Raw genomic sequence first — 26,708 nt, 5'->3', positions numbered from 1 at the left:
CAGCCTGTAACATTCACACCATTGTAGAACGCAATAGAGAACACAATCGATGCTATTCAATAGCCTGACCACTTTCAAGGTTCACAAAAATATAGCTGACCCTAATATAAGAATCATATTCACCCAATAGGTCAGTGCCAAAAACAAAAACTGAAGCTGAATGGATTCCAAAAACATAATCTAATAAATTCTCCAACAGGAAGACGATGATAACAAGTTAACATATTTTCTCTGCTTACCATGTTTCAGGGATAGTTTTAAACTTTTCCATCATCTCGGGGCGCCTGGGTGGCGCAGTCGGTTAAGCGGCCGACTTCAGCCAGGTCACGATCTCGCGGTCCGTGAGTTCGAGCGCCGCGTCGGGCTCTGGGCTGATGGCTCGGAGCCTGGAGCCTGTTTCCGATTCTGTGTCTCCCTCTCTCTCTCTGCCCCTCCCCCGTTCATGCTCTGTCTCTCTCTGTCCCAAAAATAAATAAACGTTGAAAAAAAAAAAATTTTTAAACTTTCCCATCATCTCATTTGCTCTTACAATTCATCCCCCATGAGGTAAGTTGAATGATTACCTTCACTTGGCAGATAGAGAAATTGCAGCTTAGAGAGATTAAATACTTCAAATCTGACTATAAAACCTAAAATTGCATAAGAAATCTAGGAGACAGAGCTAAGATTCAACACCAGACGTCCAAAGCTTCAAAGTTTTTTTTTTTTTTTTTTTTTTGAGAGAGAGAGCACATGGCATGTGAGAGTCAGGGAGAGGCAGAGAGAGAGGTAGAGAAAGAATCCCAAGCAAGCTCCACGCTGTCAGCACAGAGCCCGACATGGGGCTCAATCTCACAAATCGTGAGATCACGACCTGAGCTGAAATCAACAACTGGATGCTTAACTGATTGAGCCACACACGTGCCCCCAAAGCTTATACTCACAATAGCATTCTGTGTTATGAGCAAACAATCAAGAAAGAAGACTGGGTCAAACACTTTCTGTGTGGACAGAGGTAAATCACTGTATATCTATATACTGGGGACAAAAATATTTGTGGTCATTTTTCTCACAAATGCCACAAAGAACAAGTTTGAGACTACTGCTTTGAAAGCATTTGGTGAATAAAAGAATATGAAGTGTTTTCATCCAATTAACTTTTCAAAATGAGTTTATTTGCTCGTTGAAACTGATATACTGCAAGGACAATCAAGTAAGTCTTACCTAAAATCACAATCAACAGTTTCTGGAATGCATCTGACACAGCCTTCTGAATAGCAAGCTTCTGGACTGTCCGCCTTTTCATAAGAAATGATAATGGCCCTGCATCCAACCAAAACAAATGGATTTAACATGCCTATCTGAATGATAACTGATTTGGGGGTTATATGTGTAAAGGTGAAAATACATCCATGATTCGTCGTTCATTATCTTAGCAAGTAAGGGCAGGCACAACACAAGGCTGAATGACTCTGCTGTAGGTATATCCTGGCAGGGCACATTTTGACTGCCCTGATCTACTCCAGAAGTTTTGGAAGTACCAAAAGGGAGACTCAAGCCAAGAAAGTGGCACAGATCTCACATCGCTCGTAGATTTCAAATGGATAGGCGGAAACTCTAGTTTCAGACCCTACTGCAGACCCTACTCTCCTGTGCATCAAGGGCTGGAGTCACATGGGGAGAAAGGTTCGGTGGTAGTGCACATGACCGCCTGGTCTCTTCCTGGGCATCACCCAAGGGAGCCTTACTCCCTTAGCCTTGCTAACAGCCCTGCCCCTCCCGGAAAACCCTAAGCCTAAGTGCTGTAGGCACTGGGAGAAAACACAGTACCAATGGGAATACCTTTTCTAGGCATCTGTATTTGACTCTTTACACTCCAGCCCTTTGATAGGAGGCAAAGGACTCAACATTCACACAAGAGTTTATTTAAGTCTTTAGATGATCACTTTGCTGGGATCACTGCAGGCTGCAAGAGATATGTATTTGAAGGACTATTTTAGCACAAGGCGAATTCTTAACCAAAAATGGGAAAAACATTACTTCCCTCCTCCTAAACTTCTTGGCAGAAAGTCAGCTTTAGAATTTTAAAGTTAAAGGTTCTTTCAGGTATTGCCTGAGATAAAAGCCTGTACCGTAGGCCAGAAAAACTCTGCCTAGGGCTTTAGGAGCTTAGCAAGGGGGAGGGCTGGATGATGTATCTGAAAAGATGAGTTTTTAGAGAGAAAGAGGGATTCTGCCTCCCCTCCACCCCCACCCCCACCGTAAACGGACCTTCCTCCAGGTTATCCAAAGGCTCCTCGGCCATGCCAGCTCCGGGACTCCGGCACTCATAGGATGGCAACACCACCTCTAAAGCACAGAAGAATTTCAGGCTCTGCTTCTGAAGTGGTGGCACAGTATCTTCATTTGCCCTTTCTTCAAGGTCAGAAAGATCCTGAAGCTGTTAGGATTTTATTATTATTATTTTTTTATGTTTATTTATTTTTGACAGAGAGAGAGAGAGAGCGAGCGAGCGAGAGAGAGTGAGCATGAGCAGGGGAGGGGCAGAGAGAGAGGGAGACACAGAATCCGAAACAGGTTCCAGGCTCTGAGCGGCCGGCACAGAGCCCCACGCGGGGCTCGAACTCACAGACCGTGAGATCATGACCTGAGTCGAAGTCGGACGCTCAACCGACTGAGCCACCCAGGCGCCCCGAGCTATGTTGCAGAAACCAAATACAGGCATGCAGAGAGGATGCAGAGGAAAGCGGTGTAGAAAGGAAGACTTCCTGGCGGGCGTGGGCTTGGAACTGGGTTGTCAAGGTGGTGGTGGTTAGAGGGGGAAGCGCCCCCGCCAAGGCTGACAACAGGGCTGGCGGGTGGGGTGCGTGGACCACACACAGAGTGCTCTCTGGCCCTGGGGCCACGGAGGCGGGGTTTCATCCCTGAGCGTACCCGGGTGGCAAAGACTGGAGGCTCCCCTCTCCCCGGGGTTAGCAGGTTAGCGGCTGGCTTCGGAGCAGCCTCGATTAGCATTATCTTGCTCTGGAGGCTGGGCAGAAGGGAATGGAGGTCTTCGATGGTAAGCTCCAGAGGAGAAGAGGGAGGTGACTGACGCAGAAGCAAGAGGGGGCCACTGGAAGCAAGTTCCTAACCCGGTTAAGAAGTGATTATGCGGTCATTTTCAAGGGCTATGCCGGTTACCAGGCACCTCCCAGGAGGTCCCGGCTGGCAGGCTGCCGATTCACCATTACACCTGGGATGCGGAGCTGGGCCCGGTGTGCAGCTGGGCAAGGAGCCCGGCCTCAGGCAGCTGGGGTGGATCTTTACAGATGAAAATGATGGGTAAGGACTCTGCTGTTGCCATAGAAACTGACTCTGGATGGATGAGATATAGTTCAGTGGGTAACGGGGAGAATGACACCCACCGCCAGGCTTCGCTCTGGAACCCACCATTCCAGCCGTGGTCATGGGCTCTGTCCACCGCCGTCTGCGTCCCCTACGGGACATCACAAGCCGGCAATGTGTGTGCCAGTTCACGTCAGTATCTGAGGGGCTCGGGAGAGGCCCTCAAATCCGAAAAGCCTTTGGTATGGCTCCTGCCACCCCAGTTAGCTGTGCCTGGCGAGAATATGGGACAGTGCCAGGCCAGGGGATTGTAGTTGGGCTGAGGGCCACAAACTAGCACCAGGCCAAGATGGCCCGGGGAGGTGGCCCACAGGCAGCAGGAATGGCGGGACACTGGCCCGGGAGTAGGTGACCTCCACTCTGATTCCAGACCGACCATTACCGACTGGCTGAATGATCCCTGGCAAGTCACTTTCCCTGAGGTCAGCCGTGGTGGTCCCTAGGGACCCCTTCCAGCTCCACTTTCCCTCTGTTCTGGGCTTTGGAACCCGACGTTTTCATCTCAGCCCCAAGTGTCAGCCCACTGAACTGACCTGCCGTGGCACAGGGTACCCGTCCCCCGTCCCCACCCCCGCGCCCAGAGACAAGCCCAGGACTTTCCCAGGCTGCCGCACAGGGTCTGAGACAGGCAAGATGCCGGGGCGGCCCCCATCCTGCCAGCCTCTGCTGCTCAGGGCCATCCTGCCCCCGAGCTCAGGGGCGTCTGAGCACACAGAGGGACGTTCTCCTGTGCAGAGGGGTGGGGAACGGAGCAGGGCAGAGAGTAATGAACCTGCTTTCAGATACCCCGTACCTGGCCTTCAAGCCCAAGCCCGAGCCCTGCCCCCACTAGGGCACACCCCTTTGCTCACACTGTTCCCTCGGAGACCTTCCTCCCAAGCTGCACCTGGTCAAATCTGACTCATCCAGGGATTCGGTGCCATTGCTTCCCCCAGCGAGTAGATGCTACCTGGTACCTATGGCGACAGAGTTTGAGTATTTTACTGTTGTGAGCTAGATGGGCGCGTTGTTCAAGGGGAGTGTGGCCGACTGTGCTTCCCTCAGATGGCCACACCCATGGGTTTATCCCACCCCACCTGCTCTTTCGTCACACTGTGGCTGATGGATGACACACTGTGGGGGAGTGGGGGGGAGGCTTGAGACTGCAGAAAGATGTCCTGTGACTTCCAAGGCTTGGCCACAGAAAGGATGCAGCTCCCACCTGGCTCTCTCTCTCGGGCCACTCACTCTTGGAACATGAGGCTGCGAGGAAGCCTTGTGTAGACGTTCCAGTGGACAGCCCCAGCTAAGGAGCGCAGCGGACATCAAGCACCAGACATGGGAGTGAATCTCCAGATGATTCTCCTCCCCGGCCGTGGAATCTTCCGGCTGAGGCTCTAGCATCATGGAGCAGAGGTGACCCATCCCAGCCATGCCCTGTCCTAAGTCCAGACCGTTAGAAACCAGGAGGTGTAGGGGCGCCTGGGTGGCGCAGTCGGTTAAGCGTCCGACTTCAGCCAGGTCACGATCTCGCGGTCCGTGAGTTCGAGCCCCGCGTCAGGCTCTGGGCTGATGGCTCGGAGCCTGGAGCCTGTTTCCGATTCTGTGTCTCCCTCTCTCTCTGCCCCTCCCCCGTTCATGCTCTGTCTCTCTCTGTCCCAAAAATAAATAAACGTTGAAAAAAAAAAATTTTTTTAAAGAGCACAAAAGGTCTCGGCTATCAGGTGGTCGGCAGGAGGGGCTCTCCGGGAAACCACGTGAGGGCGAGGGGCCACGTGTGGCCACGTGTGCCTTCTCAGAATCGTGCATTCTGTAATTTCGGCAGTTGTGGGATTTCTTGGTCTCAGTGGTGCCTATCGTAGCAGCCACTTTCATGGTAAGTTCAGTAAACGGAAAAAGACCCAGATACCAAGTGATGCCAAATTATGGTTCGTCGCAAGCACAAGTAGCAGCTGCGGGCGAAGGGAAGGTGGTCACTTGTGGACTCCTCATACTTCAGCTCCAAAAGAAAGGACCCCAGACTCAGGGCTCTGTCTCACCACCAAAGTAACAAAACGCGAGGATACGTAACCAAGACGTCAACGCGGGTACCCAACTGGTGGATGAGGCCAGAACGAAGGGCCTCCTCCCTGTCCCCCAGAAAAGCCCCCACCTTCAAGGTCAGTCTCTGGGCCCTCAGTCCGTCCAGCATACTGTGCCCGCCTCCGGTGAGGTCGTCCATGCCATGGTGAATTTTCTGGAGGGAGGAGTTGAAATGCAGCGAGCTATCCATTGGGATGGTCGTGTCGGAGTCCTGTGAAAGAGACGCAGGCACAGGATTAGCTCTGCCGCCTGGTCAGCTCCTGGGGTCCCAGCGGGTCTGACTGCTCCGCCTGTCGGCCAAGGCCAAGCCAGAGAGACAGCCAGATGCACACGGCCTGTGAATTCCTGCCTCTCCACCATGACCACCACTTAAGAAGGAACATCAGTCCTGCAAGGTCTTGCTGGGCTTCTCCTGAAGGCTTTCTCTGACTACTCCCCTATTAACTTAGCTTGTTCCAAATGTTCCTTTCCTTGGCTTTCCCTTAACACAGTATTACAGGTTTGCTTTTGTTCTGCAGCTGTTTTATCTACAGCTGTCGCTGCACTTAGACGGAGTCTGACTAAGGACAAAGGAGACGAAGGCCTAATGGGTAGTCGGGATGGGACAATTCTCCTCAGCGGTCCAGAAAGGGCTGTAAAGAAATGAAGGAAGAAAAAAACTGACACCGATCAAGTACTTTCCACCCTGATGCCCATTACCCTAAGCTCACTTAATCCTTATCCTAACGTTATAACACAGTTACTGTACTATCCCCATTTTAGAGGTGAAGAAACTGAAGCTCAGAGAGGTCTAAGATCACACAGAGCTGTTCAGTCCAGCGGGGCCTGTATCTCACTACTGAGTGCAGAGCCGGCCCTCTTAACCATCCTGTGGGAAGAAACACTGAGACTGGCCTCAGGGCTCTAAGTTTACACCAGAAGCGGACTGGATACAGAAGGCAGTCAGGACTGGCCATAGTTCCCTTCTTTCCCGCCTCCCGACAATCGCACATTCTTCTGCCATGCCCGGTCATTCTCCCCTCTTTCAATCACCACGAAGAGGTTCAACCACCTCTTCCTTGCTGCATACGTTCAGAATCACTTTTCATGCACCTGCTCTCAGTGCCCCTGCTAACACGGGAGCGTTTCGAGAAGCAGGCGGGGACCACAGCTTTTCACTTTTTCACAAGCTTTACTTTCACAAGCATCTTCAACAATGTTCTGCATACAGCTAATGCTCAGTGGGTCACAAGACTCCAGTGTTTGAACGAATCAAAGAGAGGCTTCTCTTCATTCGACAAGCGTTTATTGAGTGCCTTCTGTATACAAATCGTTCTTACCCTTCCGCCTGAAAGGGTAGACCTAATTGGGCATTATCACTCAGAAAAACATACCATAGTTCCAGCTCACAGAGTGACTGGCAAGAAGTTCATTTGGCAAAGTCAACTTTGATTAAGGGGCACTGCGTGCAGAGCACCGCACCGAGCTGATATGCAAACAAAAGAATTCTGAGCGACCATCCCTGACCTAAAAGAGGTCTGAGTACCCAATGCCATAGTGATCAAAAGCCCACACACCTTTTGGCATGTTGTAGAGTTCATTACACTTTTGAAAGGCAGCTATGAAAACTTGAAACTACCGAAAGGAAGGAAGGAAGGAAGGAAGGAAGGAAGGAAGGAAGGAAGGAAGGAAGACAGACAGCTGCGCCTACCACTATGCCTCCAACACGTCCTCATCACACTTCTGAACTGTTAATCAGTGTTACTTGACTGCTTACTCTAGAGAAGCAGAAACTACACAGGCACATTCTGAAACACTCGGGGAAATTTGCCGCAAGTGTGGACACAGCAGAGAGACTTAAGCATCTGTGAAACGTGGGCTGATTTGAATTCTGAGGGCAGGCTTAGAGAGCTAAGACCTCTTTAGAAAATGAACCTCTCTGTTAAAACAAAACAACCCAAAACCCACCTCACTTGGTGGAAATACATTATAAGGGACCTGAAAAAGGCCAGTGTGTCCTCTAGCCATCAACAGCCATGTGCAGGAATGGATCCTATTAAGACCGAGGGGCAGGGGCAAGGGTCTCCCAAAAACCAAACATGCACACCAACCAGGCCACTTTCGAACAGGCTCAAGTCAAGCAATCCATCCAAAACAAAAGACCTGTTAACAAATTCCTCCAAATTGCTGCTCAGATTTGGGGCAAAAACATTTTAAGGCATCTGACACGGGAACCACACACATACACAGCACGGTGGCAAGTGCCTGCAGGCAGCTTTGAAATGCTGCCCCTCGTGACAAATGGTTTCCGTTCTCATCATCTGTCTCTACCTGATCAGAAACCGTTTCCACCATGGGAACTTCCACCTCTCAGTCAAACCCAGGTCATTTTCACCCCTGCCCACTCCTTCACTTTAACTGCTTCCACTTCGGGTTTTCGTGTTAGAGAAGGAGGTTCCCTGTCTAGGTCTAGTGTCTGTGGCAAGGCACAAAGCCCACTGTTACTTCCAGTCCATCGGCTGCGGACACCCCCTACAAAGATGAAGCTCCAGGACCCGAGTTTCAGTGGCGACGAGCTGCCGAGTGCCTGTGGACACTGCCCCCCCACCCCCTCCCGCCCCCCAACCAGGAGCCTGGCTTACGTTAGTGGTGAAGGTTCGAGACAGAAGTTCCTCTCGCTGTCTCTCCTGCTGCTCCCTGGCGTATCGCCGATGCTGGAAGTTTCTGAGAGCAGTCTGCAGGTGCTGGACATCACACTTTAACTGGTCAACACGACTGGAATTGATGGAGACAGAGATTACATTCCAGAAACCCAGGGCCGCACATTCTGAGCGGCCAGCCTTCGTATTCAAGAAAGATGCTTCCTTACTTCTCCCTACACCACTGCATGCTGTCCCCACCAAAATGATCTGATTTTGATCACTGATGTTGAAAACAAAGAAGCGGCCTGTGGTTAAAGTACGGTTGTAGCACAAGAGATCCCAACAGCTTTACTTAAGCATCTGCTGGTCTCTGATTCTGGATGCATGACAGGGAACAGGTGACAGGAAGCAGGCTCAACGACCTCTCCCTGACCTGCCATGGATTATATCGCTTTTCAAGAAGGAGCCCAAGGGCACCTTTCGAGTAAAGCAACAACAAAGTTTCATAAGAACTTTTGGGAGCAGGGGCTGGGCTGGAGGTGGTGAGGGTTTTCATTTGAATTTCATGGCGGAGTATCAAATGTTAGATCAGTTATTTCATTATAAATCGGCTGACTGAAGTGATTAAGGGCAAGATTTCATCTCAATCCAAGAATGCAGCAGGAACCAGAGGGCAGTGCACACCTCCCTGGCTGCTGGAGGCTTCAAGTAAGGCCACGGGTCTGGCCAGAAAAACGGTATTGGAGGCAAAATTTCAAAATGACCCAATGTAAGGAGACACAGGCTTCTGAGCCCCTAACCTCACAGGCTTTTTATTTTCAGGAAATATCATTGAAACGAAACCGTGCCCTTTAGAGGGACTCCATCTTCACAGAGTCTCAGTTTTTCAATGTGTAAATGGATTTTCAGAATATCTGACAGCCTCCCCTGGACAAGAGGCGTCACAACACTCACAGTTTGGCATTCTGTCTTTTGTTCGGGGGCTCCTTGCTGGACAGAATCTCCAGACGTTCTAGATGGCTGAATATCTGGTCAATGCTTGCTTGGATTTCGTTTTCTACTACTGCACAAAAGAGAAAAAAAGAGTAATTGCTGGAAAAGAGACAGCTTAAATTAGAATGATACAATAAACATGTCTTTTTCCATATCCAATAAATTCAAAGAAACCCATTCGAAAAGGAGAAAAACGCATATCGTACTGAATAATGGAAAAAAATTCAAGTGATACGGATTCTGTAAATGTCGCTCTAAACACACACACGCATATATACATGTAGCTGTTAATGTCATAGCAATGCCAATTGTTTAAAAAGCTACAGATAAGTCTGTAGAAATACATTTCCTGCCTTTAGAAAATACAATGAATATTTGGGTTGTCCAAATAAAATATTTTAAGCAAAATGCAGTATCTTCTGAAACAGAATGAGGTCTCTTTTCCTTTGAGATTATTCTCAGATACGAGTTAGAAATATCTAGTAAGAAGGCTGCCAATTGAATTCCCTACAGTAATGAGGTTAAAAGAAAAAAAAGCACAAAGGGGAAGATTAGTGTGTGAAACACAGGGAAGAGCTCCCTTGAGGCTTTCCATAAGGACGGGCAGGCTGATGCTGGAATCCCCAAAATAGACTGAATATCACTAGGAAAGGCCCAGGAAAGAATCCACAGAGGTAAAGATATGATAAATACAGTCATTTTCCTTATCCCTCTTGATAAACAGTCAACATGGCCTCTTTTCCATTTCTAATCATGTGACAGTGAGACTGCTGGGAAGGCAAACAAAGCAGATGGATAGGAACTAAACCGCGTACAAAAAGGGCACCCAGGGGGGCGTCTGGGTGGCTCAGTCGGTTAAGCATCCGACTGTGCCCGACTGCTGATTGCAGCACAGGTTGCGGTCTCACGGTTCGTGGGATCGAGCCCCACACCAGGGTCTCTGACAGCTCAGAGCCTGTTTGGGATTCTCTCTCTCTCTCTCTCTCTCCCTCTCTCTCTGCCCCTCCCCTGCTTGTGTGCTCTCTCTCTCTCTCAAATAAATAAATAAACAAACAAACAAACAAACAAACAAACAAACATTAACCAAAAAAAAAGGTACCCAGATTGCTTCTTGCCCAATAAAGACACGACAGTAAAGAAGCAATGTGACCCTCCTAGGCCAACCTGCAGCAGCTAACATATGCACTCTAGATTAGAACAGGGTGGGGCACAGAACCCAGAAAAGAGATGCTTTCGATGCTCCGAAAAGGAGGCATGAGCAAACAGAAAAGGGCATGAGGACAGCCAGGTGGGGAGGTGAACGGGTGGCTTCAGCAACGTGTGGGCAACCAGTGGCATCTGTTGTGGCCAGCTCAGAGAAAGGACCTTTTCTGGCCAACAGAAAACTGTAAAACAGAAAGCAGCACTCTTCTCAAATGAAACCACAGTGTGGGAACTACACTAATTAATGTTGCTATTCGTTTCTGAATAATCCTCCTAAAAAGCCACCGTTCTCAGCTCAGAAGAAATGACCAATTCCAGTTAAACATCTCTGAGTTTGTACGGAGTACATTCCTCCCAGGGCTCGGTAATTAGATTAAGACAGAGGAGAGGAGGTCCATTCCCACAGGGCCCTGTCAGGGTGAGTTGAGGGGTAATGGGGGATAAGGCCTGTGGGATTCCACGGGGCGCAATGAGAGAAGTCAGAGGCTTTGCCAGAGGGTTTTTCTGTCCACCCCTAACAACAGAACTCCTTCGGCATGGAATCATTAAGCCCCTGAGGCAGCAAGGCGGTCAGGAAACCCAGCCCATTAGCATCGTGTCATCGGGAGAAAGGACTCTGCTCTCCATAGTTAATTACTCACAGTGCAGAGACTGCGTGTCCGCGGTCTCCAGGCGTCCCACGTGAGACTGGATCTCGTGGACCTGCCTATCCAAGGAAGAGAGAGGAAATGAGTGAGACAGGAGTCATCGACAGTGCTTCGGTCAGGAAAGACAAACTTTCTGATGCCAACGTGTAACTGATTTAAATCGACAGCATCACTGAACTGTAAACTTTGTTAAGTGGCACTTGAGGCCACATGTTTTGGCCCGGTTTCTAATATTTTACCATGAATATTAATAAGAACACTAACTTACTTCGTAACACTAACAGGCGGCGCTTACTAAGTGCCTGCCACATCGGAGACATTCTGCAAAGTCAATAACCCTATGCGGAAAGGACCATTATCATCTTCGTTTTATAAATAAGACAACCGAAGCCCAGAAAGGTTATGTAACTTGTTCAAGGTCACACAGCAAGTGATAAACCTCAATCCGGACCCAGCCAATCCCACTCTCTGTTCTTTGACCCGATGTGCTGAGCGCTGGTCTGTACTAGGGAGAGTCAAAGGGCAAGAAAGATATAATCCTTGTCCTTGAGAAACAATGTAATTAGGAACGACAGGCCAGAGAGACATGACAAGTCCCAAGAAGATTTAGGGGAACATCACTACATGTAAGTGTAAACAAAAAGGAAGCCGAGGGGCTCCGCGCAGTGGCGTGGTGCCAAGGAAACGTAAGAAAATAAGAGTAAAAGCTGGCGGAACCCGGTGGCGTCAAGTGAGTTCTAAAGAGCACTCTGAAGACGGAAGCTTGACCTGATGAGGGAAGAGATGAAGAAAAGGATCGGCAAAAAGGCACGTGGATTACAAGCAGGTGGGCCTGCACGGAAGCGAGTAGGGGTCGGAGGGGAGAAGGGATGAGGCGATCAGTGCGAGAAAACTATCAGAGGAAGGTCCTGAAAGACGGGGATGTCCCGTCCGGTAAAGGCCTTTCCCTGGCAATCCCAGGCGAGTGCCACCTCATTGGGAAATGCGACACCGTACCCTGGCTCGCCAGCGTGGTCTCAGGTGGCGGGCCCTAGCGTGCTCTCCGGAGGCTCCTCGGGGCTTGACCAAGGTCACCCCCAGAGCCCTTCCTAGCAGTCGTCTGCGATCAGTTCTGGAATACTGCCTATGCTACCCCAACAACGGGCTCCTGGTGCTTCCGGTCTCTCACATCAGAGCCACAGGAAAGCAGTCTGCTGAGCAACTATATCACCTCCAACCCTTGAGGGAAAGGTCAGCAACCAGCCTCCACCATGGGCACCACAATCTGTGAACCCAAATTTACCAATGCAAGCCAGAAGCCCAAACTGGGTTTCAACTCTGTCTTGTCTTTTCCAGGGCTTTCCTGCGGACTCTAAACATGACCACGGCACCAGAAGCAAGGCCAGCGCTCTACTGAGTCTGAGCGCACCTGGGTAAGACCCACGGCCCTGAAAGGAAACTAGAAATCACCACTAGAGATGGAGGGACCAGACTGCTCCTCCGGTAAGATAGGTCCTGATAGTGTAGAATGAGGGCACGTGGAGGTACGGAGGTAGATGGAGGAACACAGCTTGAGTTAACCAACATCTGGGTCAGGGTAACCACAGAGACAGCAAGAGGACTGCACGGCGACGCCGATGGGAAGACAATTCGGATTTTACCGAAGGCCTGCACGTAGGCCATGAGGTAAGTTGTCAATGGCAGCTTCATAGAGCAAATGTGAAAATTAGCAGTATTGACAGGAACGGGAACAGAAGAAAAAAGGGAGGGGGGCAGGGGGCAAAGAGTATCCAAGACAACTCTGAATCAAGTATGAGAGGGATGACCTGGTCCACCTGCTATGAGGACTTATGACAAAGCCATAATAACAACACAAAACCAAACAAAACAACATCATTGCAGTGCGGAGACAGACAAACCCTAACCCTGACCCAGGAGCAAAGAATAGAGTCCAGACACAAAAAGAAACGCAAGATGGTTTAAAGCCCAAATGTAAAAGGCAAGGCTTCAAAATTTTCTGGAGAAAATACAGGAATGCATACTATGACTTCAGGTTGAAGAAGAATTTCCTAAACAAGGCAAAAAACAATACTGTCCCCCAAACCACACACACCACAAGACTCGTCAATTTGACTACATTAAAACAAAACACCTGTCTACACCAAAGACGCTCTAAAAAAATAAAATAAAAAGACAGGCAGAGACTGGAAGATACCCGCGGCAGGTAAGAAAGGACTAATGTCTAGAGTATATTAAAAAATGCTGCAAATCAACAGGAAAAGTCAAAGCACTTTTGTAAAATGGGCAAAGAGCAAATGACAGAAAAGAAAACCCAAACATATCTATATCTATATCTATATCTATATCTATATCTATATCTATATCTATATCTATATCTATATCTATATCTATATCCATATCTACATCTATATCTATATCTATTATTCCACTTGACTAGTAATCAGAAGAATGCAAAGTCAAAATAATGAGATAGTACATTTCTCCCATGGATTGACAAATACTTTAAACTTTAAGGACGAGGGCTTCATGGCAGGCTAAATAATGGTACCCAAGGGATGCTAGCCAAGATTTCCAGCATTCTACCACAGGACTGCCTTCAGCTCTACGTTTTGTTCAAGATTTTTTAACAAACCAACTTACGTTGATGACATTTGCACATCACTCTGTGCTAATGAGCCTAGGTTAGGATGTTGTACCACAAAACAAATAGTAATATTTTCATTTAGGCTAAAATAGTAAGATGAAATTTGTCAGGGATGAAAAGCATTCCCACTTAAGACTTTTTTAAAAAGTCCCCAATGTACAATATCAAGTGGCATTCCATCCTGGGAGCTGTCTGTTAAAGGCCCCTATTAAAGACTTCCCCTGACGGAAGATGGATGAAGAGGATGATCGGGAAAGAGTCTAGAAGTCAAGTCATGAAGAGGAATGGTCAAAAGAGCTAGTGATAATAAGCCTCTGAGAAAAGAAAGGAAAGGAAAAGAAAAGAAGAGAAGAGAAGAGAAGAGAAGAGAAGAGAAGAGAAGAGAAGAAAAGAAAAGAAAAGAAAAAAGAAAAGAGAAAAAAGAAAAGAGAAAAAAAACCCTCCATTAAAATGGGGCAGCTGGTGCTTTTCAAATACCTAGAGCTGACATACAGGCAGAGGAATGGGCTCATTCTCCACTGCGGCTCCTGAAGGGAGAGCCAGAACCAAGAGCCCCATTCAAGAGGGTAGCTTTCAGCTCAACCTGCCCCTCCCCACAAAAACCCCAGAATAATTATGAACTCTCTCTCTTCAAGCAAAGGAAGAAGGGGGGCACCTGGGTGGCTCAGTCAGTTGAGCGTCGACTCTTGGTAGGCTCAGGTCATGATCTCATGGTTCATGGGTTCGAGCCCCGTGTCGGGCGGGCTCTGCGCTGACAGCTGGGAGCCTGCTTGGGGTTCTCCCTCTCTCTGCGCGCCCCCCCAACTCGTGTTCATTCTCTCTCTAAACTTAAAAAAAAAGAAAAAAAGAAAAAAAGGAAGAAGAAAAAGAGCTCCTGCATGTTTAAACACAGGGTACATGAACTGCTTCGGGTTTTATAAAGGGTCTTCCTGACTAAAGGGAGTTGGAATGGAAGATTTTGCCAGTCCCCTCCAATTTTTAAAGTCTATGAGGACAGGGTGAGAGATGATGGCAACACTCACCCTATAAACACCCTTCAGGTGGCTTATACCGTTTTCTAAGCCAAAATGGACAAACTTTAAAGTTGCAGGGAAACAATACTGACTTCTCCCACCTAAGCTCCGAATGCTCTGAATGAACTAGAAGAGATACGGCCAAGAAAATGATTCCAATCTCTACATTTCATGCCTGGGAGGAAATCAAATGCAAAACAACAAAGCAAGCAGGCATGGCATAGGGGGGACTACTATGTGGCAAGTCTGTTTTAAACCGACCTGGGAATTCAGACAACACACTTGAAGCCAGTAAGGAACAGGTGATGCACAGGCAGGACTTGGGGCGGGCGGGGGAGGGGGGGGCAGGTGGACACTAGAAACCAGAAGTCTTAGCCCTGTCCAACATGGGGTCCGTGGTGGGCTTAGGTAATGACATCACCAAGCAGAGAGACCTAATAGTAAGAAAACAAGGTCACTGTTGCTGACTAAAAACAAACAAACAAACAAACAAACAAACAAATCCAGTCTGTAGAAATGAAATTGCTTTTTTAAAGTCCATGGAACTACTCTCATCCTTTCATATACACCTATTTTGTATCCATGCTGCCTCTGACCCCTACGAGCAGGGAACAGTTTTAGAGTTAAAAGATACTGGTTGCAAGTTCTGGTCCCACTATGGACTGGCTGAGGAACCAGGAACAAGCCATTTAACTCCTTGGTGCCTCAGTCTCCGATAAAACAGGGTACACACATGAATCAATAATCACAACTATTTAAAGGCTCATAGATCCAAATGCAATATGAAATTGCTGTGTAACCTTTACGGCATCATACAAACATTTGTGGTTGTTTTTGCTTTACTTAAAAGTAGTGGGAACCATCTGGTCATTTTCACCTCACCCACCTTGCCGCTTCTACATTTAGCCTCTCACCAGAAGGCAAAATCAAAAAAAGGGAAAAACTGGTCTTCAGATAAGGTAACAGTTTTCACACCCAGCTGCTCACCAAAATCACTTGGAGAGCTTGTTAAAAATAGAGCTTCTTGTGCTCCAGACCTACTGAATCGGAAGCTCTAGGGATAGAGGGACCTAGGTGGCTTAGTCGGCTAAGTGTCCGGCTTCAGCTCAGGTCATGATCCCACGATTCGTGGGTTCGAGCCCCGCTTTGGGCTCTGTGCTGACAGCCTGGAGCCTAGAGCCTGCTTCGGACTCTGTAGCTCCCTCTCTCTCTCTCTCCCCCTCCCCCACTCACACTCTAATTCTCAAAAATAAATATTTTTTAAAAAATTAAAACCGCAAAGAATCTCTAGAGATAATAAGGTCCAGGGCACTGAGTGATCCTAGACTATACAGGGGACAAATATAGACACCTCTACAACCACTTGAATATCAAAAATAGAAGCCTGGCCACTTATTCATCTATAAAGTTCATCCTAATGCAGTATTACTTAAGCATAAAATGTTTATTCTGATTTTCACCTCCCCTCCCTCCCCCACTCATTGCTCAGGCAGTTAAGAAGGAGTTTTCAAGATACAGAACTTTCAAGTACTGATTTCATTCCAACGTACTGTCAGGGACATGGCCAGAGATAACCACAAAGTGGGTTCAAAGTTCCAGTAAAATTAAGATGCTCAGTTACTGTTGTGTCAATTCAGCCTCAATCATTAATTTCTGCAACTGCAAAAGTTAATTGCTGACGCTCGCAGGATTGTGTGTTTCCTTTTAAGACACTCAATCACCAGTATCATGAAGCTGAAAGGAGCCTCAAAGTTTATGAGCTCCAAACTAACATTTTATAGATCAGAAAAAGAAGTCTAGAACCAGAACTCCCAGGACTGGTTCAATACTTCAGGGGAAAGACACACTAAAAGATCTGTCCTTTCTTAGTAACACAAAAATAATTCTATTTCATTCCTTTTCCAATGGACTCACAGGTCTGATTATTTAAGTTCCATCATATATATAGATATAAAATTTTTTTTTCTAAAGTCGTCTCCACGCCCAGCTTGAAGCTTAACGCAGGGCTTGAACTCCCCACCCAGAGATCAAGCCGTGAGCTGAGATCAAGAGTCAGATGTCCAACCGACTGAGCCACACAGGCGACCCGTCCCTTCTTATACTTTTTATATGAGAATAGGGCTCCCTATTTTAAAGGGCTCCGTTTTAAAACTGTTACAAAGTAGGTTTTATATTTGCACTCAAACCAAACACTTCATCATTATGGTCTCTGGTATAAACCAAATCAAAAGAAAAGGGAAAAAAGTGTAGCAGCAACAACAGATTAGTGTCAATCAAGAGTTGGGGCCGACGTCATTTAGGAGCTGTGAGTTACAATGAAACTTATTCTGACGACCTTAGCTCAATGATGGCTCTTTCTAAACTAAAGAAGATTCCGTTTGTATTGTTCCTTTACACTCCATCCAATCCTGCCACACCTTAGATTTTTTTCGGACGTCCCTGGGCTCTCCAAGTGAATAGTAAACTAGGTGTAGGGGCCCTGACTCCCACCATCTCTACCAACCCAGAGCAGTGAGTTGGCAGGTGCTGGACAAACAATTTATCATCTGTAAGTGTGACTTTCCCTTCACCTAGTCTACTTAGCAGGTAGTCGCGGCCTCGAAGATCCCATGAGCCGTCCGGCCCAACGTCCCCACGCATCAGGCCGGACCCTCCATCCGCCGCCGACTTGGGCATCCCGCCAGAGACAGAACTTCCGAGCCGCCCCCGGCAGCGCCCCGGCGGAAGGACTCGGCCTCCACACTGGCGGGCGCCCGAGGCCCCAGCCAGGGGAGCCGGCCTCGCCCAGCCTGGCTGCGCCCCCGCCCGTGCCCCGACGCGGCCCTCACTTGTGCGTTTGCTGGTACAGCGGCTCCACGTCGCCGGCCCCGCCGGGTCCGGCCCTGGCTTCCCTGGAACACGTCCTCACGGCCCCCCCCCCGTCCGGCTTCCGGCTGCCGGCTCCCGGTCGCAGGACCCGCCCCCTCCTGCCGGCCAGGGCTGCCCCGGCGCGCGCCCTGCCGGTGGTGATGGAGACAGAAGAGGAGGGCGACGGAGAAGAGGCCCGGACAAAAAGGCTAAGAGTAGTCAGAGGCACTGCCGCAGATCCGGGACGAGGAAGCATAGTTGTGGGTAGGGGGGCGGGCTTCGGCATCGAGTCAGGCGTTGACAAGGGCAGTCGGAGAAGTAGGGACGTGAGGTCCTCAGAGCAAAGCTGCAGGAGAGCTGGTGGACTCCTGCCATTCCCCAGCGGAGGCAGGCTTGGGGGGGCTGTTCTCGCTCTGCTTCCCAGTAAACTGCTCAGTTGTGGGTCTGGAGCTTGCGCTCCGCTGGGCTCCTGTGCGCAAGCATCTCCTATGTCAAATATGTCCGGTTACTACTCCCCCCCCCCCCCCCCATTTATCCTTCCAATAAACTCCCAATGAATGAGTGGTAACCGTGTCTTGTGTGCTGTGGGGAAACCGGTTCCTCTTGCCCTCAAGAGAGGTCGCAGTCTAGGAAAGGAAGTGAGATAGGGGTACAAATAAACAGCTGCAAGGGAGAAAGTCCAAAGAGACAGCTGAGCTAGGGTCAGCCCCGTCGGAGATTCAGGAAAGACTTAATGTAGGAGGTGGCATTTGAGTTAAGACTTGAAGGATCTGGACGCTTCGGTCTCTCCACGTGGACCTAACCCATGTCCACCCTCCAGGCTTATCTACAGTTCCTCCCAAGGGAGGAGATGTTCCTCTTCCTTTGACAAGTTGATGCTTTTATTTTCCTGTATCCTGGAGCCCACCCAGTCTTGTGTCCTAAGAGACCGTCCACCCATGTACGTTCTTTCCCTAACATTTTCCCACTTATTCTAATATTTATTAATGAGCACCTGCTATTACCAGGCACGGATATTGGAGGAGGAATACAAGTAATAGAACCCTCAAATCTCTCATCTTCTCTCATAGCCTGTTGAGAGGGTTAGTCACGCCCTCAAGCAACATTTTCAGGTCGAGTAAGTACTACAGTTGATATTCTGGAGAAAAGCAAGAAGGGTTCATGGACTAAACAGCCTATGAATGGGGCCTTCAAGAATCAATAGAGTTTTAACAGTATCTTACACAAGCTCACTACTCTGTAAATGTTGATCTTGTTGGCCTAATGGAGATGAAGGGAAGGGCATTTGAAGCTGAGGGGATAGCTTGAGAAAAGGAAAAAAGCGGGAAAGAACATAGACCTTCTGTGGCTGGGTTTAGGGGGCTTGGGGGCAGTAATAGTGTTAGAAGGAGAGCTGGAGCCAGATCATGGGGGATCTTAAATGTCATGCTTAGATTTTTATTTATAGGTTTCTTTTTTAATTCTATAAGTAGTTAGAAGCCTTTAGAGGTTGGATAGAAATTTTAAATTTTCTCAAAGAATTTTTATGCCAATATTTTGCTCTTCTTTGGACCTCACAGCTTCCTGGTGAGGTGGGTTAGGCAGATAAGGGTACTGAGGTCCAGAAGACCTCTCCTCTGCTTCTCAGTCTCTAAGGTGTTTATATGGACATGGCCTTTCTCTAAAGAGAAGAAAACTCCATCTCCCCATCTTGCTGCACTTGAAACTTCTCATTTCTTTTATGACTAAACCACATAGACAACAGATCTACCCTGTCAACATCTCTATGGGTAGCTTGCCTTCCAACCTCTCCTTTGTTCTACTAGAACTATTTTTCTAGGCTCACCAGAGTCTACCTGACTTAGTCCGGTGGTGTCTTTCCATGACTCTCCATACAGGTATTCATTGAGTTCATACTACATATCAGGCACAGTGCAAGGACTGGGGCACAAAGATGAGTAAAACATACATCAGCTTGCCATAGAAGTTCTTTAATATACACATCTACACAGGAGGGAACCATCTACAGAAATAATTAGAATACTATGTAGCTAGTGTGGGATAGAGGTAATTAGGACCTGTGTGATGACAGAGAAGTGACACTTAGCCTAGTTTGGGGATTCAAGAGGGCTTCAAAGAGGAGATGATACCTGAACCGAGTCTTGATTTATTTATTTAATGCTAGTTACATTATTACTCGTGATGCTGCGTCATCCTTCACACTGAACGTGAATGCTGACTTCCAATGACCCAAAGTTTGTCACTGTGCTTCATTGATGATGACACTAATGGCACGTTTTCCCTAGAGTATGCAGGAAAATATGAATAATAATTCACTGTTCAGAATTACTCAGTATAAATTTACAATAATATATCTTCCAACTATGTTTTTTTTTTTTTCTTGAAATTTGTTAGGCCTTAATCACAGCTTTCCTAGAATATGATCTCTTTCAGTGTTGACTGCAACACTGCTTTCCACATACTGAAACCATTTGGCAGAGGGCAAAGGGTAGTTAGGCTACAGGTGCATGGGTGAAACAAAAAGAGAAGTCCCACTCATGTAAGGGATGCATGGCCCTCACCTCGCCCTACCTAAGACTGACCCAGAGGCTCGTGGCGTCAGTACAGTGATCAAAAGAAGGGAAAGACATTGATTGTAAAAGCCAGTTGGCAGAGTAATGGTCTCCAGCAGAAGATAGGCATGGCCACCTCTGGAGCACTGCCTGACCTGCAGTGCAAAGCCTGTGGTGGGTGTGGGATGACCACCCTTACCAGGTGGAGGTGGGGAGCCCCACTATTCTGGTGTGTTGTAGAGTGGAGGCAGCCTTGTGGTCAGAACACAGGCCGGCAAGTGCCATGGCACAGACCCAAACAGGTGGCTTAACTCCAAGCGCCAATGGTCGACTGTCAGTACCCCAGAATCCTGAACTCATCTTGTATCCAATGTGAATGGGAATCACCCCAAATCAGCAAGTCACTACCACGCAGGCAGCCTGATCTTATGCAATGCCACAAAAGAAATACTGTGCTGGTGGATAGAAGCAATATGCTCACCAGGTTTCCCTGGACAACCCACAGGCATGGGCCCTGAAGCTTTTCAGGGCACTTGGTCAGTCCCATGCATGGGACGGGAGTTTGGAGAGTACCCTGAAGAGGAGAAACAGACTAGAATGATTGCCTCCACTGAAGGGGGGTTTAGAAAGATTCAAAAATAGCACTCCAAAGTGTGGGGCCCACTGAGGCCTGGGTCCTTGGCCAGGGACTTTACTTGCCTGGGTCTTAGGACTATAGCGTGTAGTTGAATAAAGGTGGTTTCATATTTTTTGCTCCCATTAAACGATGGAGTCGAATTCCATTTCCTTTTTAATCTGAGCTGGATTTAGTGACTTGTTTAATGAATATAATGTGACAGAAGAGAAACTCTGGGTTTTCCAAGGCCAGGTCATAAGAAGCCTTGCAGTTTCCACCCAGCTCTTTGGAAGGCTTATGCTGGTAACCCCAAATCACCTTGGAAGAAGTCCAATTACCCTAAGGCCATCATTCTGGAAAGTCTATATGTGTAGGTGCTTCACTCAACATGCCCCAACTGAGCCAACTCTTCCAGCCAAGGCCCCAGACATGTAGGTGAAGCCAGCTCGTAACCTTTATACCAGTCCATCCACCAGCTGAACCCCTCAAGTGACCTCTCCAGGAAGAAGAATGGAAAAGAAGAATCACCCAGCTGAGCCTATGCCTGAATTCCTGTCCCAGGACATCAAGAGATATAGCAAAATGGGTGGTATTTTAAGCCACTGAGTTTGGAGGTCGTTTGTTATGCAGCAATAGCCCCCTGACCTCAAAAAGTTTATCATCTAAAAAAAAAAAAAAAAGTCTATCATCTAGATGGAGAGACAGGGTACAGGGCTTATGAAAAGGCAACGACGCAGAGAAGACAATTAAGTTCTGCCACAATGCAGAGAAGAAAGAGATCTCTTTGAATGTGGATGATGAAAGAAGGCTTTCCAGAAGAGACGAGATTTCAGCTGGACCTTGAAATACACGAAAGATAAGACGCATGGAGAAGCGGGCCCCGGGCATTCCTGGCAAGCAGGGAAGTGATCTGTCCAACTTGATGGAACTTAATTCTTATCTCTGAAACCCAATGAATCTGTTGTGTGTCTCTGGCCCCCTAATTGAGATTGAATAGAGCAATTCTGTTAGCCCTTCTCCCAAATGGTCAGTGCTCCCTATGCTCCCCCACCCTGGTCTCTGCCCCTCCCTCCCAGTGCACCTTCTGGTCCTGTTTCCTCCTGAGCCCCCTTTGCCCCTACTGTCCATCCCACCTGTGCTGATGTTCACACACCCCTGTGTCAGCTGGGACTATGTCTCACTTCCCCTACCAGCCTATAAGAGCCCATCGAGACACCCTATCACTCCTCAACCACTCCCTCCCCTTTTCCATCATCTTCTTGAATGATGCCCAAGAGATCCTTAAAACACAGAGATGTGCTGTCATACCTACGCTGGAACCTTTGCCTGCCGTTTCAGAGGCCCAGAATTATTTGAGGTTGACTTTTAGGTGATTATAAGCTGTCTGCATCAGAGGAGCCACTCTTGCTGAAAGGCTTGTCACTTGAAATCGAGGCGGAGTGCTGAACACAATGCCTCCTCCTTAAGGACTTTCTCGGCAGGTTCTCATTCTGTGCTCCTAACTACCTGGGAGAGGCAGGACCCTGGTTTTCTAGACAAGTGTGCTGAGCTTTGAGAAGTGAACATGCCTGGCCAAGCTGACGGTGGGACAGGGGAGCCAAGGTCCAGGCTACGTAGTACTATCCTGCCTTTTGACCCAAAAAGGGCCTTGCCACAGATAAGTTAAGATGCCTCTGATGGCTTCTGCTTTGGACAGCAACAAAACCCTAGTCACTCTCCAAAGCCAGAGAAACATAATCTCATTGCCTCTGGGTTTGCTCCCAAACTCCCTCGATTAAAGCTGAGCAGACAGAAAGGATGGCATTTCTGAATTCAGGGGCTGCAACAAAGCTAAAACAAAAAACAAAAAACAAAAAAACCACCAAGCATGTGTGGCTCCTTCCAGGACCCACCAGGTGGAGGGGATGCTGCCCCGGGGGCTGCAGGAGGTGGGGAGGGGTCTCCACGGAAGCTGCCCTTCATGGACCGTCCATCAGCAAATTGTCTCATGTAGCCATAACAGCCAGGAGCGAGGTGGGGGGAGCAGGGTTTTGTCCAAGGAGAGCCAATGTATTGTAAACAGGATAAAAGGGGCTGGAAAGCCCCACTTATCACTGACTAATGTGTCCCCAAGTCATCAGGGAGCTAGACCCTCACCGACAGCCCTGAGCAAAGGGAAAGAGAATTCCCGATTAACCCCATCACCTGTGAGCAGAGCCAGGGCAAAGGTCTGGCTTTTCCTCTTGCTAAGTGATTCCCATGGGGATCAGCACAGTTTCTAGGGGGCCCTCTGCCAGACTGGAGAAATGCCTTCTGAGTCCTCAGCTCTTTGGGCCCCCACGGAACAAGGTGTATGTGCGGGTATGCTTGGGAGGAGGGGAGGTCGGAGGAAGACAGAGGTGGCATAAGGTTTGGGAGAAGTTGCAGGGGGAGGGCGGTGGTCTCCTGGTTCATCGTGGGGGACAAGGAGACCTGTGTGCCAGCACGTGGAGGAACCGATTGGCCTAACTTAGACTTGAGGGACCGACTGAGAGATTGCTGTCTGGACCCCAATGATCTCGTTCATTCTTTCCAAGCCCCTTGTGTGCAGGTATGTTAACTTACAGATGAGAAAACAGAGGCTCAGAGAGGTTATGTGCCCAAAGTTACCCAGTGGGTGGCCTCACTAGCTAGCGGCCAGGGCACCTCAGCACCAGCGGGAGCAGGTGTGTACCAGGTCGGTACTTGAGTGTGACAACTTTTGAGGGATGCTTGGCTCCACGGGGTTTTACTTCCCTCTGAACGTACCTCCCCCACCCCAAGAGCTTTCCTTGGTCATCTCCGGTCTCTTCCTTTCGGGCTCCCATTTTCCCGGACCATCGAGGCAAAGGGTAGTAGGCAGAGTTCAGGATTTGATAAAGACAGCCTGAGTTTGATTTTCCAACTTGACCCTTTGGACAAATCAATTCATTCCTCTGAGCTTCAGCTTCTTTATCTGTTAGATGGGGACACTCCCTGTCCTTTTACTGAATTGAAAGAGGATTCAAGAGAAGGGGAATGAAGGGCTTCGCACAAGATTTGAGTGTTAATGACTTTCACAGTGACTGTCGTGGGACCTTCTGAGTCCATTTCTTGCCTCCGGTTTTCTCCCCTCAGCCTGCCCGCCTCTCTAGACATATTGCTTTCAGATCCACCTGCCTAAAACGCCTCCTTATGCATGTCTCCTGCTCAGGAACCATCAGTGACTCCCTGCTACTGCTTCCTTGGCCTGGAACTCACCTTTCCTGGTCTGATCCATCACGAGCGCCCAAACCTAGAGCTTCTGCCTCCTTGCCTGACCATGGGCTTGAGTCACAGCTCTCACTTGGGCCGGGGTGGGGTGGGGGTGGGGGGGTCCAAACACATTGTGTGTTCACATCCTCTCGTATCTGCGGGCCTGTGGCTCCTTGGGCCGATCCATCACCTCTTCCAAGCTGGCTCAGATCCCAGCCCGTCCTGCAGCGGACTTCCTGACCACCCATCCTGCAGCAGCCTCTCTACCCTCTTGTCTTTATCTTCCTCTGTGCCTTAGCATTCACCTCGTGGAAGTCTTGGCTCTCCATGGATAATCAGTGTCCGGGTTAGATCATAAGCTTCTTGGGGACAAAGACCTGCTTGTATCTCTCAATGAATCTGCTCAACTAATCTAGGCTAGAGAGGCAGTGGGCTTACAGGGGATGTCCTCAGGAATCAATCCAGCTGAATATCAGGAGACAGTGCCTTACCTCAACACCTCAGCCCCTTGAACGGCAGTACTTTGAGGATCCGGCTTATGGGAGGACTCAATATACACCCATGAGTTAACCAAAGCTGTGGCAGTGTGTGTGTGTGTGTGTGGGGGGGGGGGGCAGGGATTGTGTTTAGCAGGTGGCAACTTAGTGGGCCTTGGCAAAGGGTGCCAATCTAAAGGCCTCTATTCTATGGCCCCGTGGGCTTGCCCTAAGCGTGCAGGAGCCCCTGTATCATCCCTTCATTTCTGCCATTCAAAGAGTCTGCTGGGATTTAGGTGTGGCATGGGCAGTGAGAGGCATGGAGAAATCTCCTTCAATGACCTTCATAAACAGTGAACTGATAACCAAGCCACCCACTCATTTCCCATCAGAGAAACTGAGGCCCAAAGAGGGGATATGACCTACCCATATCAGAGAGTTCAAAGTGTAGCTGGGGTGGGAAGCTACATGTCTTGATTCCTGTCTGGGGCTTAACTCCCCTACCTCACGCTGCCTGTTGAGTGACACACGTGATGAGGCCCTGTAAACAGGGGTTCTAGAAGCGCAGGTCTGGGAATCGGAGCTCAGGACCCAGATTGTGTTCAACGTGCCAAGAGGCAAAACAGGCCAATCCAGACTGAAAAGTATCCAAGAAGGAGTCCCTAGGCAGGCCCCTCTCCAAGGCCCCCAAATTCGCCACACCTTGGTGCGTTCCATCTGGTTGTTTTCTCCCCTTGAAAGGAAGGTGCCGTCCCCACAGCCCTAGCTACATGGCGGTCACTAGCCACCAGCCACCTGTGGCTATTGAGGACTCGAAGTGTGGCTAACACACACTGATACGTGCTGCAAATGTAAGAGACACAATGGCTTTCACAAAATTTCGCGCAAAAATACGTAGAATATGTGGATACCTTTTCACGTTAATTCGTGTTGAAATGATAACGTTATTAAAATGAATTTCACCTGTTTCTTTTTCCTTGTTTAATATGACGTCTGGAAATTTAAAATTAAATCCGTGGCTCACATTTGTAGCTTCCGCTGTGCTTCTGTCAGGACGGCACTGGTCCAGGGTACTTGGCCTTGGCTTCCCTCTGAGATTGCAGGCTCTGGAGGGCAGAGAGCTGCCTTGAATAGTACTTGTCCACTCAAGTGGTTCCTCTAAGTCCGGCATCCCAGGACCTGCACGTGCTGATGCACAAACTGGGTACTTAGTTCTCCAGACTGCATAGCCTGTCCATATGGGCTCCTCTGGGGTGCCTTGGATCCACAGAGTCTCAGAACTGGGTATGGGAGCAATCAAGGCAGGCTTTCCGTTGGAGATGAATGGGGCTTTGGGTTTGGGTCCAGGATAAGGCAAGCCGGGTGCCAGGGGCACAAAATTTGAGTCACTCATTCTCAGGATGGGGCTAGAAACCTTACTTGCCACTTGGCTGTTCGCAGCCTTGCCAGCCTCCGGTATGGTTCCTTCAGAGGGCCCCAGGCCGGAACCACATCTCCACAGGGGTCCACAGCTAAATTCACCGCAGTCCCAGGGTGATCCTAACAGCCACCTTCCAGGGCAAAACCCCCCACTCAACACCCCGCCAAGTCAACCCCGCATATAATCCAGATTCAGCCCCGATTCCTCCACATCCCGGGCCCCTTCGCTGTACTTTGAGTGCCTCCAGGAGACAAGCGGCATTAATGGCAATAATTTTGCAGCTTTGAAAGGGAAGCGCCCAAAACCCTGAGGCGTGGGGGCTACAGGAGCTCTCTGAGGAGAGGGCCAGACAGCAGGCATCCCTCAGAGGCCTCCGTCCCGCTGCAGGCCATGGGGCCAACGTGTCCCAACATTGACAGGCTTCCTTGCACAAGCCAGACCTCACAGAGTGAGGGGGGTGCGTGAGGAGGGGGGACAAGGAGGCTCGACAAGAGGGTCGGGGGCTCATCCATCAAGAACCGTCAAACAGCAGGGCCACAGCCTGCCTGAACGTTAGGCTTTTTCAAGGGGACTTCTGCAGCTCCCCCACCCCAAAACCTTAGCCTCCTGAAATCAAGCACATTCCACCGGAGAGGGATTAGGGGGTTGGCAACCCAGGCCGGGCTGGCCCCTGCCTGCTCACCCACGGTGCTGGGACGGAACCCCCCCTCCACCGTCCCCCAACTGGAGCTGTGGTTATGGGGCCCAGGGCAAGGCAGAAATTGGTGGGGCCTTTTTGTCTGCCCCTGCTTTTTAAGAAAATAGCACACAGTTTGAGAGGCGATATTTACTATCTTTTCTTTTTTTAAATCGGGAGAGGTGGGTCGCAGCGGGGGTCTCCAAAGCCTTGTTAGAGCCAAGGGCTGGGGCTGGAGAGTGGAAAGGGCCCCTTAGGTAAGAGCAGAGGACCAGTGCGGTCCTCCCCACTGAAACCAACACCTGCACTGGCTGATCGTCCACAACCACTGGGGATCAGCCA

At 49.1% G+C, this 26,708-nt stretch overlaps 2 protein-coding genes across 2 annotated transcripts in view; both read right to left on the bottom strand.

The window, feature by feature from the left end:
• Positions 1-1,570, bottom strand: part of LOC147571315 (leucine-rich repeat-containing protein 37A2-like) — a 50,624-nt gene extending 49,054 nt beyond the window's left edge. The window contains 1 exon segment of the mRNA XM_086696441.1: positions 1,204-1,570. Coding sequence (XP_086552567.1) covers positions 1,204-1,334 — 131 coding nt within the window. The 5' untranslated portion in view covers positions 1,335-1,570.
• Positions 1,571-2,630: 1,060 nt separating this feature from the next.
• On the bottom strand, positions 2,631-24,042 carry LOC147571314 (uncharacterized). Its single transcript, XM_086696440.1, has 6 exons — positions 23,801-24,042; positions 17,377-17,604; positions 10,886-10,950; positions 9,003-9,111; positions 8,049-8,181; positions 2,631-5,638 (listed from the first exon to the last, which is right to left on the bottom strand). The coding sequence occupies exons 1-6, from the start codon at positions 24,040-24,042 to the stop codon at positions 5,381-5,383; spliced, it is 1,035 nt and encodes a 344-aa protein (XP_086552566.1). The 3' UTR covers positions 2,631-5,380.
• Positions 24,043-26,708: the final 2,666 nt, after the last annotated feature.

This window comes from Puma concolor, unplaced genomic scaffold (assembly GCF_028749965.1).
Source record: "Puma concolor isolate L17-30 unplaced genomic scaffold, mPumCon1.1.hap2 unalloc_scaffold_30, whole genome shotgun sequence".
Taxonomy (NCBI): Eukaryota; Metazoa; Chordata; class Mammalia; order Carnivora; family Felidae; genus Puma; species Puma concolor.
This window is presented reverse-complemented; position numbering and strand designations above follow the sequence as displayed.